The sequence below is a fragment of the Balaenoptera physalus genome (genome assembly GCF_965194825.1).
Source record: "Balaenoptera physalus genome assembly, chromosome: 4".
In the NCBI taxonomy this organism is placed as follows: Eukaryota; Metazoa; Chordata; class Mammalia; order Artiodactyla; family Balaenopteridae; genus Balaenoptera; species Balaenoptera physalus.
In genome coordinates this window covers 19,165,609-19,180,602 of record NC_138891.1, presented here as the reverse complement: position 1 = coordinate 19,180,602, position 14,994 = coordinate 19,165,609, and the positions used below count along the sequence as shown (strand labels likewise).

The window sequence follows — 14,994 nt, the reverse complement described above, 5'->3', positions numbered from 1 at the left end:
TCTTTTTTTTTTCCCCTTGGTCTGCAAATCTCAGGGACGGAGGAGGGGCGCCAAGGCCCCATGTGTGGGAGGACTGCTACAGCTCTACAAACTTGTACGGATTTTGGTTACAACTTTGGCCAGTGGTTCTCCCCCGATTTCCTCCGAATTGTTGCAAATTCGCCATTGTTCCCTGGCTGCTTACAAAGTTGGATCCGGAATTTCTCTTCAGCCGAGAGCCAACAGTGTCGAAGTGTCTGCAATGAACCCCGTGAATGCTACTGCTCTCTACATTTCCGCGAGCCGCCTAGTGCTCAACTACGACCCCGGAGACCCCAAGGCGTTTACAGAGATTAACAGGCTCTTGCCTTACTTCCGACAGTCCCTCTCGTGCTGCGTTTGCGGTGAGACGCTTTTTATTGTTCCCCTTTCAGTGCTTGTTTTAAAAAAACTCTGGGCGATGGTAGCAGAAATGGTTTGACGGCGGGGTAGTTTGTATTAAACTTTTATTATTTGTGCGGTAGTTTGCGGTCTTTAGTTTTGAAACTCGGCAGAGCACTTTTTCCCGGCATTTCAGAAAGACAGAACCCTTCCAAACCGCTCTCTCTGTACAGCGGCCTCAATGTTCAAAACTGTTAAATTCGCCTTGGTCATTTCTGGTGTTTTTTTTTTTTAAAGAGGTGAAATATGCATCTATGTTGCTGTCCCCCTCTTTCTTTTTTTGTTTTTTAAAGCTTTTGATACCAGAGCTGACTTAATACCTACCTTGGTTAAACGTGGTGAAACCTGGTTAAAACACCTACATGTGGTGTGTTTGCATTTCCCCAAACGTGTTGTGTGTGGGTGGTGGTGGTATAGCCGGTGAAGTCGGTGCGGAACTTTTTCCCCCGGGTTCTTCTAATGCTTTGACAGTTTGACGATAAACAGTGAGCCAGGGCAGACTGATGGTACTCAGTGCTTTTTAGCTGGTGGGATTTTTTTTTACAGGATTACGTTTTTTTGTGGTTTTGCTATATTGTGGCCTGGTAGAGGGTTATTTTGGGTGTTTTTGTTCAAGAAGTATTACTTTGTGCTGGGCAGGATATTTTCAAGTTATTTTTGAGAGATGAAGATATGCTAAATTGTCTAATAAATCCATGTCTCAAAAGTGATAATAGTTTGTGATTATTATCTCAGTGATTAACTGTATGCGTATAATAATAATTTATTTTTGAAAAAACTTAGACTGAAAACGTTAACATAAAGGAAAGGGTAACTGGCAAAACCAAAACAGTAATATTCCACTTCACATTGTTACTTCGCCAAAACTTTTGAGGTTTTGTTGATCCACTTACTTGTAGTCAGAATTTGAGAAATTCAGGCATTTCAGGCTTTCACTTTATCTTAAGAGAGATTTTGCGACTGTAGTGGTTGAAGGGAGAAATGGTATTCATTTGAGATTCAGCATTTTCCGTATAGCTCTGGGGCAAAGCCCTGAGGGGGTACAGAAGAGGTGTTTTTTTTTTGCACATCGGGTTCTTAATCTCATAAACATTTAAGTAACTCTTACAAGCGATTAAGTGCTACTCTGACTGGTAACCGACACTTAACACCTTTATAGAGAAGCAGTTGCCCTAGGTAAACCACTTAATTGCCCTGGGCCTCAGTTTCTTAACATGTAAAATGAGAGCTTTGGGCTAGATTCAAAGTTTCTTTTCCGCTTATATTTTACAAATATAGTATAAGAATTTGCTTAGTTTCAGCGTACTCCGCCACCCCACTCTCACTTTTTTTTTTTAATGGAGTGCTTTTTTTTTAACGTCTTCATAGCTTTTGATAGTTTGTGGAATGAGATGGGGCTACTATAACTTCTTTCAACACAAACCTTTCTTTTGGTGGGGGAATTGCTACTGTGGTGATGTAGAGGGCGTAGACCAGCCCATCCTGGCCTGCTAGAACTGCAATAGAGAGTGATGTCATTATCCAGGTAACACTTGAAGATCTGGTAGGTCTGCTTTTTACATGGTGGATGGGACTTAGCTCTCAAAGAGGGAGACGGTAGTTTTGCAGATGTTTGGAATTTTAAGTTCTTAGCAGTAGCTTCAGGACAGTTGTGGTCTAATTGAACATTTTCCCAGAACCTAACCTGGATTTAAAAAACTGGTATTAAAGATAAAGCTACATTAGAAAGTCCAACTGTAGCTTTTTTTTTTTTTTAAATCAGTCTTGACAACTCAAAGGAATTTTTCTGACATTGGGACTTTTAATTATTCTTTCTTGTTCAAGCTTCTCTTCCCCACCATCCTATGCAAAAGATTTGTGGGTTCTACTTCTCCCTTATAATTGAGTAGCTGGCATAAAATTTCAGCAGTATGGATGTAGGTTCAGTTTTTTCCCTTCATCTCTTTGGACATAAGTCTGTGGTTATGAAGAGATGGGGGAAAATACCCAGTTATTTGAATTCAGATCCAACATTTTTCATCTTTGTGTCAGGTACTGTCCTGGACTCTTTTTCCTAGCTGGAAAGCATAAACTCCTTCCAGTTAATAGGGCATGTGCAGTCTTATTTCATTAGGATAATAGATATGTAAAAGTTAAGTTTTAATTCTATCTTGGCGCTGTAAATAGGAAGTTTGTTTCAACAGGTCCTCCAGTGTCTGACCCAAACCTCCCCTTTCAGCTTTGTATTTAACTGCCCTCTTAATTTCTAATAATTTCTCAGCTTAAGCCGGTTTGATATTTTTGTCTTTTCGAACATACATGCCTTATGTTTTCCTTCTCTTTTCCCCACCTTTGCTCTTTGTAGTTCCTTCTGCCTAAAATATATTCTTTTTGTGTATGGTCTAACTCATCAACTCCCTCCCTCTTCAGTGAGTGAATTCTTTGTTCTGTCACAGGTGCTTTTAACTCTTTCAAATTATTCTATCTTAGGGAAAATATTATTTTTTTGTACATTTCTGTGTTCCTTCTGCCTCATTCTCTCCTGTTCAGTGAATAGCATGTAGGTGTTTATGAAAGACTCAGAGAAAGAAAGTGAGAGGAGGTGAGGGAGGGAAAAAAGGTCTATGAACTTTGCAGTTAGGTACAAATCTTAACTTTTCTACTTTCTGTCTAGGCAAGTTACTTTAACTTTTTGTCTAAATGTCTTGTATCTACAAAAGGGGATAATATCTTCTTTAAGTTTGTTTTTCCAAATTTGTGTTCTGTGTGAGTTTATTTTTAAGTGGGAAAAACTTTTTGAACCCATGAGAACAGGTCTGTGGACTTTGTGGCACCCTTGCGCAGAGGTGGAGAAAGGTAGGGGGAAGTGAGAGAAGAGATTGAACTGTCCGTTCAAATATTGTCAAACCTAGATTATTCACTGGAACTACAGGTTTTGTTATCATTGTTCTTTGAAATGTTAATTAGCTGATTATCACTGCTTGTTTTTCAGTTGCTTTGTATGTTTAAACTTTCTGAAGTTTCTGGTGAATGGGATAGCAATGCTCCAGAGAGTTATTGTACTTTCTAGGCCACAGAAACAGTGACCAAGACAGTATTACTGTGGGTACTATTTCTGTGTCAGTTCTTTCCCCTTGTTCTTAATGTTGGACTTGCTTTATCATTTATCACGAAGTATGTAGAATGAATTTTCTTTTGATGGCATGAAACTCAATAAATTCTGCCCTAGGGATTTTAAGTTTTTTATTAAGCTTTTATATCCTCAAATGACATAACAAGTTTGATATGTAGAATCAAATACTGTTAGAACTGGAAGGACATGTTAAGTGGAAAAATAGTATTCTCTGAGATATTTGGAGTCCTGTAAATTAATCATGGTCAAATCTCAGGGACATGAATATTTCCCTGATGTTTTAAATTCTAGAAACAAAGTGGTTTTGGCTTTTACTGAAGAGTTGTGGAACTTTTGGATATCCAGTTTCTTATTTATAAAATAGGAAGGAGCTGGAGAATAGTGTTTCCCACTGACCTAGGCTGACCAAGTTTTTGTTTTGAATGTTAAGGACTTAAAAAAGCAAATCCTGTCATCTTTTCTTACTACTGCTACTCTCACATTCCACTACAAGGTACGTGGTTCCCTGAGGGTGAGAGTCTTGCTGGTCTTGTTCACTGTTGTAGCCCTGCACCTGACAGTTCCTGGCTGAACAAGCGTTGTTGAATGGATGAAACTGCCGTTAAAAAGAGCAAGGTTCAAAGTAGGAAGGATGTGCTCTCAGAATAAAGTATATGCCTTAAAATTAAATAGATTTAGCTTTGTGAAAGACTACTTTCATTTTCCTTATTTTTCTCATTTTGGCATTGTTTGTGGGCCCACTTTGGAATCAGTGCAGTAGATGATCTCAAGAATCTCTTCCAGTTCTGGAGTTCTGATTCTTTTAGCAGAAATACTTTGTTTTTGACTGAGCAAACAATTTATAAATAGCAAGAATCTTCTAAAATGAAATTTGAACATTTAGCGTGATTTATTTTAAACTACATACCTTTTAGAAGCTAAATTAAAAGGCCATTTGTTTAATTGTACTTAAGCGTTATACTGTTTTATATTTATATTTTTCTCAAGTGTGAGTTCATTTGATACTTAAGATTTTATTTTTCTTGTACTTAAAATCACTATAATTATTTTATTGTAGTAAGCATATAATGTAAAATTTACCATCTTAACCATTTTTAAGTGTACAGTTCAGTAGTGTTGAGTATATTTACATTATTGTGAAACAGGTTTCCAGAACTTTTTGATCTTGTAAATCTGAAACTCTGTACCCAGCAAGCAACCACCATTTTCTTCCTTCCCCCCAACCCCTTGTAACCACCATTCCGTTTTCTGTCTCTCTGAATTTGACTACTGTAGATTCCTCATATAAGTAGAATCATGCAATACTTGTCTTTGTTGACTGGCTTATTTCACTTAGCATAATGTCTTAAAGGTTCATCCGTGTTGTAGCATGAGACAGGATTTCTTTCCTATTTAAGGCTGAATAATATTTTATTGTATGTATACACTATACTTAGTTTATTCATTCATCCAACGTTGGACATTTGAGTTGCTTCCACCTCTTGGCTGTTGTGAATAGTGTTAAGAACATGGGTGTGTAAACACTCTTTGAGACCCTGCTTTCAGTTCTTTTGAATATATACCCAGAAGTAGGATTGCAGGATTGTGTGGTATTTCTATTTTTATTGTTTGAGGAACTCCATACTGTTTTCCATAGTGGTTGCACCATTTTATCCTACCAGCAGAACAAGGTTTCCAGTTAGTTTTTCCATATCTTTGCCAACACTTGTGTTTCCTGTTTTGTGTTTTGTTATTGGTGTGTGTATGTTTGTTTGCTTTTTGTTTTTTGGGTAGTAGCCATCCTAATGGGTGTGAGAGGATATCTCATTGTGGTTTTGATTTTCATTTCTCTAATGATTAGTGATGTTGGTGATCTTTGCATATGCTTCTTGGCTGTTTGTATATCATCTTTGGAGAATCACTATCATTTTTTTATCTTGAAAAATATATATATTTTTTTCCTCACAAAATCTTTATTAATCACCAGTGATGTTCTCAGTGCTGGAATAAAAAGATGAATTAAGACACATGGCCCCTACCCATATGTTGCTCAGTGTTATGGGGAAGACATAAGTAAACCAGCATTTATTGTGTGTTAGAGGCAGTTATGTTATTACCAATATTGATGTAATATTAACTTACTCGTAAGTTAACTTTGTCACATGTGTAAAAATTTCAGAAATTAACAGTAAGTGAGATTTTCCCCCCATGTAACTCGTTTTTGAATAACTGTTTGGGTCAGAGTTTGGGCAACCCTCACTGGGGTTAAAGCAGAGTTTGGTTTACCAGTTTTTTCTTGGGACTTAAGTTTACCTGTTCTCTCTGATCTGGGAAGAATTCTTTAGGGAACATTTATCTAGTAGGCTGGTTAAGGAAGAACAATATTTAGTACTGTGTTCTGGCAGATACTCTTATGTCAGATATATTAATTTAACTATTGGTTTCTTTTCCTAAGAAAAATCTCTTTTTCACAATTTCTCCTTTTAGTATTCCAAAATTAGTTCTAAAATATTAGTTCCTAGTTGGTTATGTTTATGTACAGTGAAATTGCCTTAGGGAAAGGACTCTAAATGCATTGTTCTGGATACTGAGAGAGAAGAAAAGAGCTTTGATCCATCAGCCTTTGTTATATGATAAAACCAACTGAAAAGTTAATAATACCAGTTTAAATAATGATTTAGGGCAGACAGTATGGTACTGTAAAATTAGGCAGCAGAAATTGTTGCAGTCTCGTGAGAACTAGGAAGTATGGTGCTTGAGCTAGGCCAGGAGGAATGGTGAAAAGTGAACATTTTCAGTAAGGCTTGAGGGAGAGAACATTGGCTTGTTTAGGCTGCAGAAAATCAAGTTTATCCCTAATGAAGAGTTCTTGTAGGAGAGTCCATCCATGCCCTATAGTGGTAACTCAGGGGCCTTTTTGCAGGGAACCTTGATGCCAGGCTAAGGAATTTGACATTTACCTCGTAGACCTGTTCTTTTTCGAAGTGTGCTCTATAGCCCACCTAAATCAAACCTAAAGGGATTGTTAAAATTCAGATTCCCAATTATCATATCAGGCTGATTGAATTGGAATCTCTGTGGGCAGGGCCTGGTAATGTGCATTTTATGCCCCCCCACCCCCATCTTGATATGGGTAGGGGAATTTGCAAATCCCTGTTGTGTTTGAGGAATATTTTAAGTAGGAGAGTGATGTTATATAGATTTTGTTTTAAAAAAGGTTAGTTTCGGGATAGAATATAGGATTGATTATTGGAGTGTGGTGAAACCCAGTTAGGAAGGATATCAGATGTATCCATATTATAGAGGCCGGAATAGTGGTGGTAGTGAAAAGGAAACAACATAAGATAACGCAAAAGGAAAATTTTGTCCTCTTTATGGTTATCATAACAGCTTAATTTTTTGGTATACTGTATTACAATTTGTTTTTGGTTAGGTATATTTCACTGTGAATAGATTAAATATTTTCTATCCTTAAATTTATAAACATGTCTAGTATAGTGCTTTCACAGGGTATATACTTGATAGAAAGTACTGAATTGTATGGAAGATCCGATAAAACCTGGCTTATCAGGTGCTTGGGAGAGGATTCAGTTAAGGTAGGACATAGACTGGGATCTAGTGTGGGCCTGAGGAGAATGAAGAGAAGGATGAGACAGTGTTTAGTAATTTGATGGTGCCTGGGAGTTGGGATTAGTGAGGAAATGTTATTGGAAATATGTTTAGGAAAGGCTAAAATCTAAAAACTTTAATTTTGTGCCCCTTCCTGGAAACCTTGATTTTAAAATCATAAGATATACTGTTATATAAGATATAAGATATACTTATAAGACATACTGTAAAACAAACATATCTTCTGAGTCTTGGGGTTGTGGGCTTTCAAATTAATTTGAACATTTAGTCCTCCTCCTGTGTTTGCACTCTTTGTTTTCATTGCATTGATAGCATACTATCACTAATTGGTTAATGCCTTATTGTATTATCTTCTCAGTTGACACCTTCCCTCAGAGTCCACCTGGCTACATTTTAATGTATGATTTAATCTGTTTTTGTGAGGTCTGATTAAATTTTATCTTCTAATTTAAAAGGTAGTATTTCAGAATCTTTATTTTAATTTATATTTTTCTCTTTGTCCATCACCTTTGACTTTTTTTCTTATCCGTTTAGTTTCTGTTATTGGCTTTCCTCTTTTAAAGATTTCTTTTTGTTGTTCCCATGTCAGGAAATTAATTCAGATAATTTTTTTCACCTTAATTAGTGTATGGCCATTTTCCTCATTTTTTCCTTGTTCTGACTCCGTAATATTTTAACAGAATTATTCTAGTTCATTGCCTTTCTGTTCAGAAATCTTGAATCTTTGCAGATTTGGAATATTTGCCTATCTCAACCTGTTTTTAATCTAGTTTTATAGCCAGCATATTTTTTGTTTTGAATTTAGTTTGTCTTATCAATTAGCATTTGTCCATTTTTATTGTTATAATTCACAGAAAATGCGCACTTAAAATGTTGTTTGGCGTCAAATTTGGAAATAACTTAGGTTTTCTGGCAAAGTCAAGAAGTTTTAAAATTCTTTTTGCAACAATTAAAGGCATACCTAGGGACTTCCCTGGTGGTCCAGTGGTTAAGACTCCCGCACTTCCATTGCAGGGAGTGTGGGTTCAATCCCTGGTTGGGGAACTAAGATCCTGCATGCCCCGCGGCCAAAAAAAAAGGCATACCTAAAGTGGAGGTGGGTGGTCCGGGGTATAGCTTTTGACCTTCTCCCAATCCTGCTAAATGCCATTCCCTTGAAGTTTAAATCTCTGTCTGCTGTTCTGAAATTTGGGACTCTGGCCATATATAATATGGGATTCTAGGATTAGAAGGGAGCATTCCAATTCAGGTATCTTTGTGTTGGATTTCTGAATCCCCTCTACAGTTAATCAGTTGGTTGTCCAGCTTGTGAGTGAATTTATTCAAGATATGACATAGGATATGACTGGCATATTCTATCCACCAGAAGCTGTGAGCTGTTTCAGGGATCCTTTTATAGTGTCATTGAGCTTGCCAGCTCAATTTTTACATAGGTTTTACAAGGAAGGTATTACTAGGTTATTCTTCATGATGAGAATTTATAAAGCTTTAGACAGAAAGCACCATAAATCATAGTCATTTTTTCACATCAAATGAATATTTTGTATTCTGTAATATTCTGTAATAGTCTTGAAAGTTCACCCAAGCCTTTTCCTTAATACCTCTGGGGTAGGGAGCTAAATTTTACTCTGCAAAATAGCCCTATCCATTTTTTTTTTTTTTTTTTTTAATGATGATGAAAGCTTGATGGTATTCACATTGCTTAATTTGTGTCATGCTTTATTTATTTATCTATTTATTTATGGCTGTGTTGGGTCTTCGTTTCTGTGTAAGGGCTTTCTCTAGTTGTGGCAAGGGGGGGCCACTCTTCATCGCGGTGCGCAGGCCTCTCACTGTCGCGGCCTCTCTTGTTGCGGAGCACAGGCTTCAGACGCCCAGGCTCAGTAATTGTGGCTCACGGGCCCAGCTGCTCCGCGGCACGTGGGATCTTCCCAGACCAAGGCTCGAAGCCGTGTCCCCTGCATTGGCAGGCAGATTCTCAACCACTGCGCCACCAGGGAAGCCCAGCCCTATCTATTTTTAACCATAGAATTCTAATGTTGTTGGGATCTTGAATTATTTTGTGAAACCTTACCTGGATAAGAATCAGCGTTGCTTTATCTTGTTTTCAGTCAGAATAGTTATTGGTTCAGTGTTTATGGTCAGTTAAAACATTTTCATAATTTGGTTGATGGTGGTGTTTAGATCTTCTGTGTCATTACTGATTTTCTATTGTCAATTTTTGAGAGATGTTGAAATCTCTAACTGTAATTATGGATTTATCAGTTTCTCTTCGGAATTTCTATCACTTTTTGCTTCATGTATTTTGAAGTTGTGTTTTTAGGTGCATAAAATAATGCTGAACATATGGAATATAGTTAAAATGTATAACGTAGTAGTCACATAATTTTTACTGTTCTGCTGTAATCCTGTAGAAGTTTTGTTGCTCTTTGGTTTTTCTTCTCTGCATGGGTCATATTTTCCTACTTTTTTGCATACCTAGTTAATTTTGATTGGATGCTAGATATTGTGAATTGTACCTTGTTGGTAAAATTTTACCTTGTGGATGGGTATTTTTGTACTATAAATATTCTTGAGCTTTGTTCTTGGAATTTGGTTAAGTTACTTGCAGATAGTTTGATCCTTGATCCTTTCAAGGCTTTTTTTTTTTTTTTAATAAAGTTTTCACCGAAATTGGATTTCTGTTAGTGGAAGGGATTTGCTTTTTATTTATTTATTTATGGCTGTGTTGGGTCTTCGTTTCTGTGCGAGGGCTTTCTCTAGTTGTGGCAAGCGGGGGGTGGTGGGCACTCTTCATCGCGGTGCGCGGGCCTCTCACTGTCGCGGCCTCTCTTGTTGCGGAGCACAGGCTCCAGACGCGCAGGCTCAGTAGTTGTGGCTCACGGGCCCAGTTGCTCCACGGCATGTGGGATCTTCCCAGACCAGGGCTCGAACCCGTGTCTCCTGCATTGGCAGGCAGATTCTCAACCACTGCGCCACCAGGGAAGCCCTCAAGGCTTGTTTTTAAGCTTTTTTTTTTTAGGTGGAACCAGATCAGCCTTTAGGGGCTAATTTTTCTGCATTACTTGAGGCAAGAACCTTTTGACTACTCTATCTAATAACTCGTGAATTATGAGGTTTCTCACACTAGGTGGTGGGAATAGGATTTGTTCTGCTGCCTCTGAGTTATAGGGATTGTTCTTTTTGTTCCTTTCTGGGGATTCTTTCTCCATCCTGGGGTAATTTCCTCATAAACATGTGCTGATCATTCAGTACTCAGCTGAAGATTTGAAAGAGACCATCTATAAATACGGCGTTCTTTCTCTGTGCGGCTCTGTCATCTCTAGTACTCTGCCCTGAGAAGTCCAGCTGCCTTGTCTTCGCGACTCTGTTTTCTCAACTCAGGGAGACTACTGGGCTTTGTCTTGGTTCTCCCTCCTTGTGCTGTGGCCTGAAGATTATCTCCAGACAGTAAGCTGGGGCAATTGTAGGGCTTAGCTCATTTGTTCCTCCATGCACGGATCACTGTTCTGTGGTGTCTGTTGCCCAGTATATCTGAAAACCATTGTTTTGTCCAGTTTTTGTTTCAGTTGGGAGAGTAAGTCTCCCAACTGAAACAAAAATGAAACAAAATGTAATTATTCCATTTTGTCTGGAAGCAGAATCAGATTATATTCTAAACCTACACTGTCCTATATAGCAGCCACTTAGCTGTTGTGACAATTTTAAAAACAGTTCTTTAGTTATACTGAGCTACCTCTTAAGTGCTCAGTAGCCACATGTGGGTAATAGCTACCTTACTGTAGATACAAAAGATTTCCATCATTGCATAAAAAAGTTGTACTGGACAGTGCTATAACAACTAAAGAACTTAGATTTGTTCCTGAAAGCTGTGGGAGCATTGAAAGATGCCTTCAGTGTTTTTATCTGAGGTTTTGATTTTAAAACATTGAGCGGGATAGGGTTATGAACAGATCACTGGAGCTCACCACTATAGACTTAAAAAACAACTCCCCTAAATCAGTGTTAGTGAATTGGGTTCAAGAAGGTGTTCCATAGTGTTCATGTAGTAAAAGGTTTCCATTATCTAAAAAAGAGAAGATAATTTAACTATTTTTTTTCCCTCTAAAGTGAGGCAATTTGAGATGTCAAATGACTACTGGACCAAATTATGTGCCATACCAGTTAATAATTCTGCCAAATCCTTTCTGCCATGACGGTTTTAAATTGTTTTTATACTCAGTCACGTATTTTATTAATTCTTAGTCGTATTGTTTTAGTTCTCTCAATTCTTCATATATCCATTCATGGATCATTGGTTGGGGACAAGAAACATTAAGAAAATTAGGTTGCTATTGAAATACTAGGTAATGAGGAACATAAAAATACTAATGATTCCAAATATCTGGTTCATGATTATTATTACCCCTCTCTGTAAATTGTCTTTGTTCTCTTAATATCCTCCATATCAACAAGGTGTAGGTAATTATCCAAAAAGCAATGTTAGCAGGAGAATACATAGTGATATACAGTATGTCCTTTTATTTTTAGAGAATAAAGATTAACTACACTTGCTGTGTGTTATTTGAAGTGTTTGCAAATACTAGTCTAAAGCCACCCTTAGTTTATCATTTAGTAACAGAACACTAAAAATTTTTTTTTTGTAAAAGATACAAGAATTACAAATACCAAGTCACATTTACAGCTTTGTCCTTGCATAATATATTCAATTTTAGCCTATGTTTTTAACATTCATGAGTTTATAAACAAGAGAGGTCATTTAAAAACAGATATATTGCCAAAATGTGTTTTATTACATTATTTAAATAAAGCAAGATGTAGCCCTTGTTAGTGGGAAGTCAAAATTTGTCTTTGTATGTTTTATTAAAATGAACTTTATAGTATAATCTTTGATAATATGTTTATTTTAAAAATTTCTTAAAATCTTTTAATCACATTTCTTACTTAACTGATTAGAAAAAAGTCCCAGTTCCTCAAGGCAAAAAAGGTTAAAGTATCTTTAATCCCGGTTGTGGATCAGAATTTGTTGGGAAGCTTTTTAAAAATATACATTCCTGGGCAGTATCTGCAGTTATTGAGTCAGTCTGAAGCAGGCCATCTAGGTGATTCTAATACTAATCCATGGATGAGAGTAGTGCTGTCTTTGAATACTCCTTATGTGAGGTTTATAGGTGTACTTAAACGAAAATACATGTGCCAATAAATTTAAGTAATGCTGTGTTAAGCAAGTTTCTTGACATTGGTAGTTTTCAGTTTTAAGACACTAATGTAAATTTGGGGATGACTTTCCAGGAGGGTATTAAAGCAAACCTGTTAATGCATTCTGGTACAGTGGAACACCAGTTTGGGAACTTTGGATCTCGCTTCATATTGATGTATTCAATTAACGTTTGTTGTTCAGCTGTGAATTGATTTAATTGTGCCTAATTGACTAGCCTGTTTTATCGTATTGGTAATAATTTAATGAGAGACCGTCATGGCTTTGCTAAAATATGAAAATAACAGAATATTACAGAAGTGCTCTGTAACCACAAAACACTCTATAAAATCTCGCCTGCATAATTATTGAGATAAATGGTGTCTGGCATTCTCTTTTAATTCTTACTAGAATGTGAAATGAGGCATGACTTGAGTTTATGAATGTGTTGTGGTTTATATATCATCCATTTAATAATGTATGGTCAGTGTTTGGTTTTTTAGTTATAATAGTACTTGACTGGTGAAGCTTACTTACTTTGTATAAACTGTTGATACATCCAAGAGTATCAGGAAGTATTTTTCATAGTTTTAGGTTGACCAAAGACATAAAAGTTAAAGAAACTCTGAAATTTAACCATTCATATGTTCAGTAAACAGCTTGGCTTGAGTAACATTCATACTTCTAAAATTGCGATATTTAACAGTCGATTTCCATTTTTCATTTTTCTGCAGACTGGTTGTAATCCTTTTCCCAAACTGGAAACACAGATTTTGTCTTTTTTTCCACCGCCCACTCCCCTGGTATACATGTTTAGCTATCACTGGTCTCTCAGTATAGTAGTGTTTAGTTATTTGAAGTGATGCAGTAAACTTTAAAATAATTACTGGGTCACATGGTCAAAATACCTCTCTCTGTCACCATTTTTAGTGACCAATGCATATCTATCATAATATTCCCTTATTTTAAATTAAAATGCACATTTTCCTGTCATACTGCGAAATTATTTGCGCTAGATATTTTAAAGAGAAAAGTTTACAGGTTTGTGGAATCCAGATGATCAGGGGCTAATGGTGGTTAAGGACATAGCTGCTTGAATATTTAATTAGAGAACTAATAATTTCCTTGAAACTTTAGTTTGTTGTTTGGACCTGTTGATTTTTTGAGGCATGTATTTGCTTTTTGGTTTACTACTAAAATAAATTGTGTGAAAGTTTAAAGGCACATGTTCTGAGTGCTGCTTAGTCAAAAATTTAAAAAGAACGGACCTGGGTTAGGAAGCTCTGCCAAGGGGAAAATGGTGCTGTCTTCTTAAAAGGGTTCTCTAATTTCAAATTCATTTCTCTTTGATTTGAGTTTATTCTTTTTTTTTTTGAATTTTATTTTTTATATAGCAGTTTTTTATTAGTTATATATTTTATACATATTAGTGTATATATGTCAAACCCAATGAGTAGCATTCATACTCATGAATTTCGCCTAATGAAAAGATTTTTAAGAGGTTTAGACTTCAACATATGTCTGCAAAAAAGTATATTGGGCACAGGTTTTGTAAAACTAAAAACAAGCTTTAAAAAGGACAGTTTAAATTGTCTAAAACAGTTAATTCATCTATGCCCATTTGCTAAGTGATACATAAGATCTTTTTATGGTATTGTCATTTTTGTTCTTAGCTGAATCCAGATTATTATTCCCATGTGTTTATGTATCTAGGAGATTTCTTACTATTGTTTCAAGACATACTTTACATCTTTAATTTTGGGGTGTAATTTTGGTGCTGTAATTCAGTGATGTAAAAAAGGTCCAAGTATCCTTTGTTAAGTGCACAGTGCTTGGCATATAGCTGGGCCTCAGAAGTTACTCACTGAAGTGATTGAGGAAAGAGGAATATTTTCTTAAATGAAGATAGCCTAAACAATTCTTCATTTGGAAAAGTTGGAGAATGGGGATATTTATATCAGTGGATTGGATTATGGAAGGATTATTGTTCAGGTCCTATGTCAGACTTTTTTTTTTTTCACACACACACACTGTATTTTATTTTTACAAGAGATAAATAGACTGACACCAAGCATTGTACGTGGATGACCACAACAAAAGCAACAATGATTGCAATTACCAAACCTGAAACACACTCATACTATGTTATAATATTGACATTCAGTCCAGTAATCCTCCACTATGTCAGACTTTTGACATCAGTAGAAGTATATTCTCCCAGTCTTTATATGTGCCTTGATAATGCTGTTGGAGATTGATTGAATCTAAGCTGAATGGATATGGCTCAGAGTCAGCATAGTTACTCTCACACCACAGGAAGAATAAGGTGTATGTATATTGGGGTTGATCAGCATCAGTTTAACGCTGCTACTATTAATAATGCTTTCTAAAGTGATACCACTTACGAAAACCAACTGTACCTATTTTACTAATTTTATACTTAATATTATATATATAACACCCATTTAATATATATATATACATATACACATATACATATATATGTGTGTGTATATATATATATATATATAAATATAAATATATACAGTCTTTAGCTAAGATTTCTCATGCTGTAAATTCATAGACTGATATGCGGGCTGAGGTTTTTTTTATTGGGCTGTCTTTACAGAGGAGGTAGTACAATGCTTTATAGTAT

At 36.2% G+C, this 14,994-nt stretch overlaps 1 protein-coding gene across 1 annotated transcript in view; it reads left to right on the top strand.

The window, feature by feature from the left end:
* Positions 1 to 241: 241 nt before the first annotated feature.
* MSL2 (MSL complex subunit 2) overlaps positions 242 to 14,994 on the top strand; it is a gene marked incomplete at its 5' end in the record, with an annotated part of 29,212 nt that continues 14,459 nt past the window's right edge. The window contains one exon of the mRNA XM_082459173.1: positions 242 to 383. Coding sequence (XP_082315299.1) covers positions 242 to 383 — 142 coding nt within the window. The remainder of the gene's footprint in view (positions 384 to 14,994) is intronic.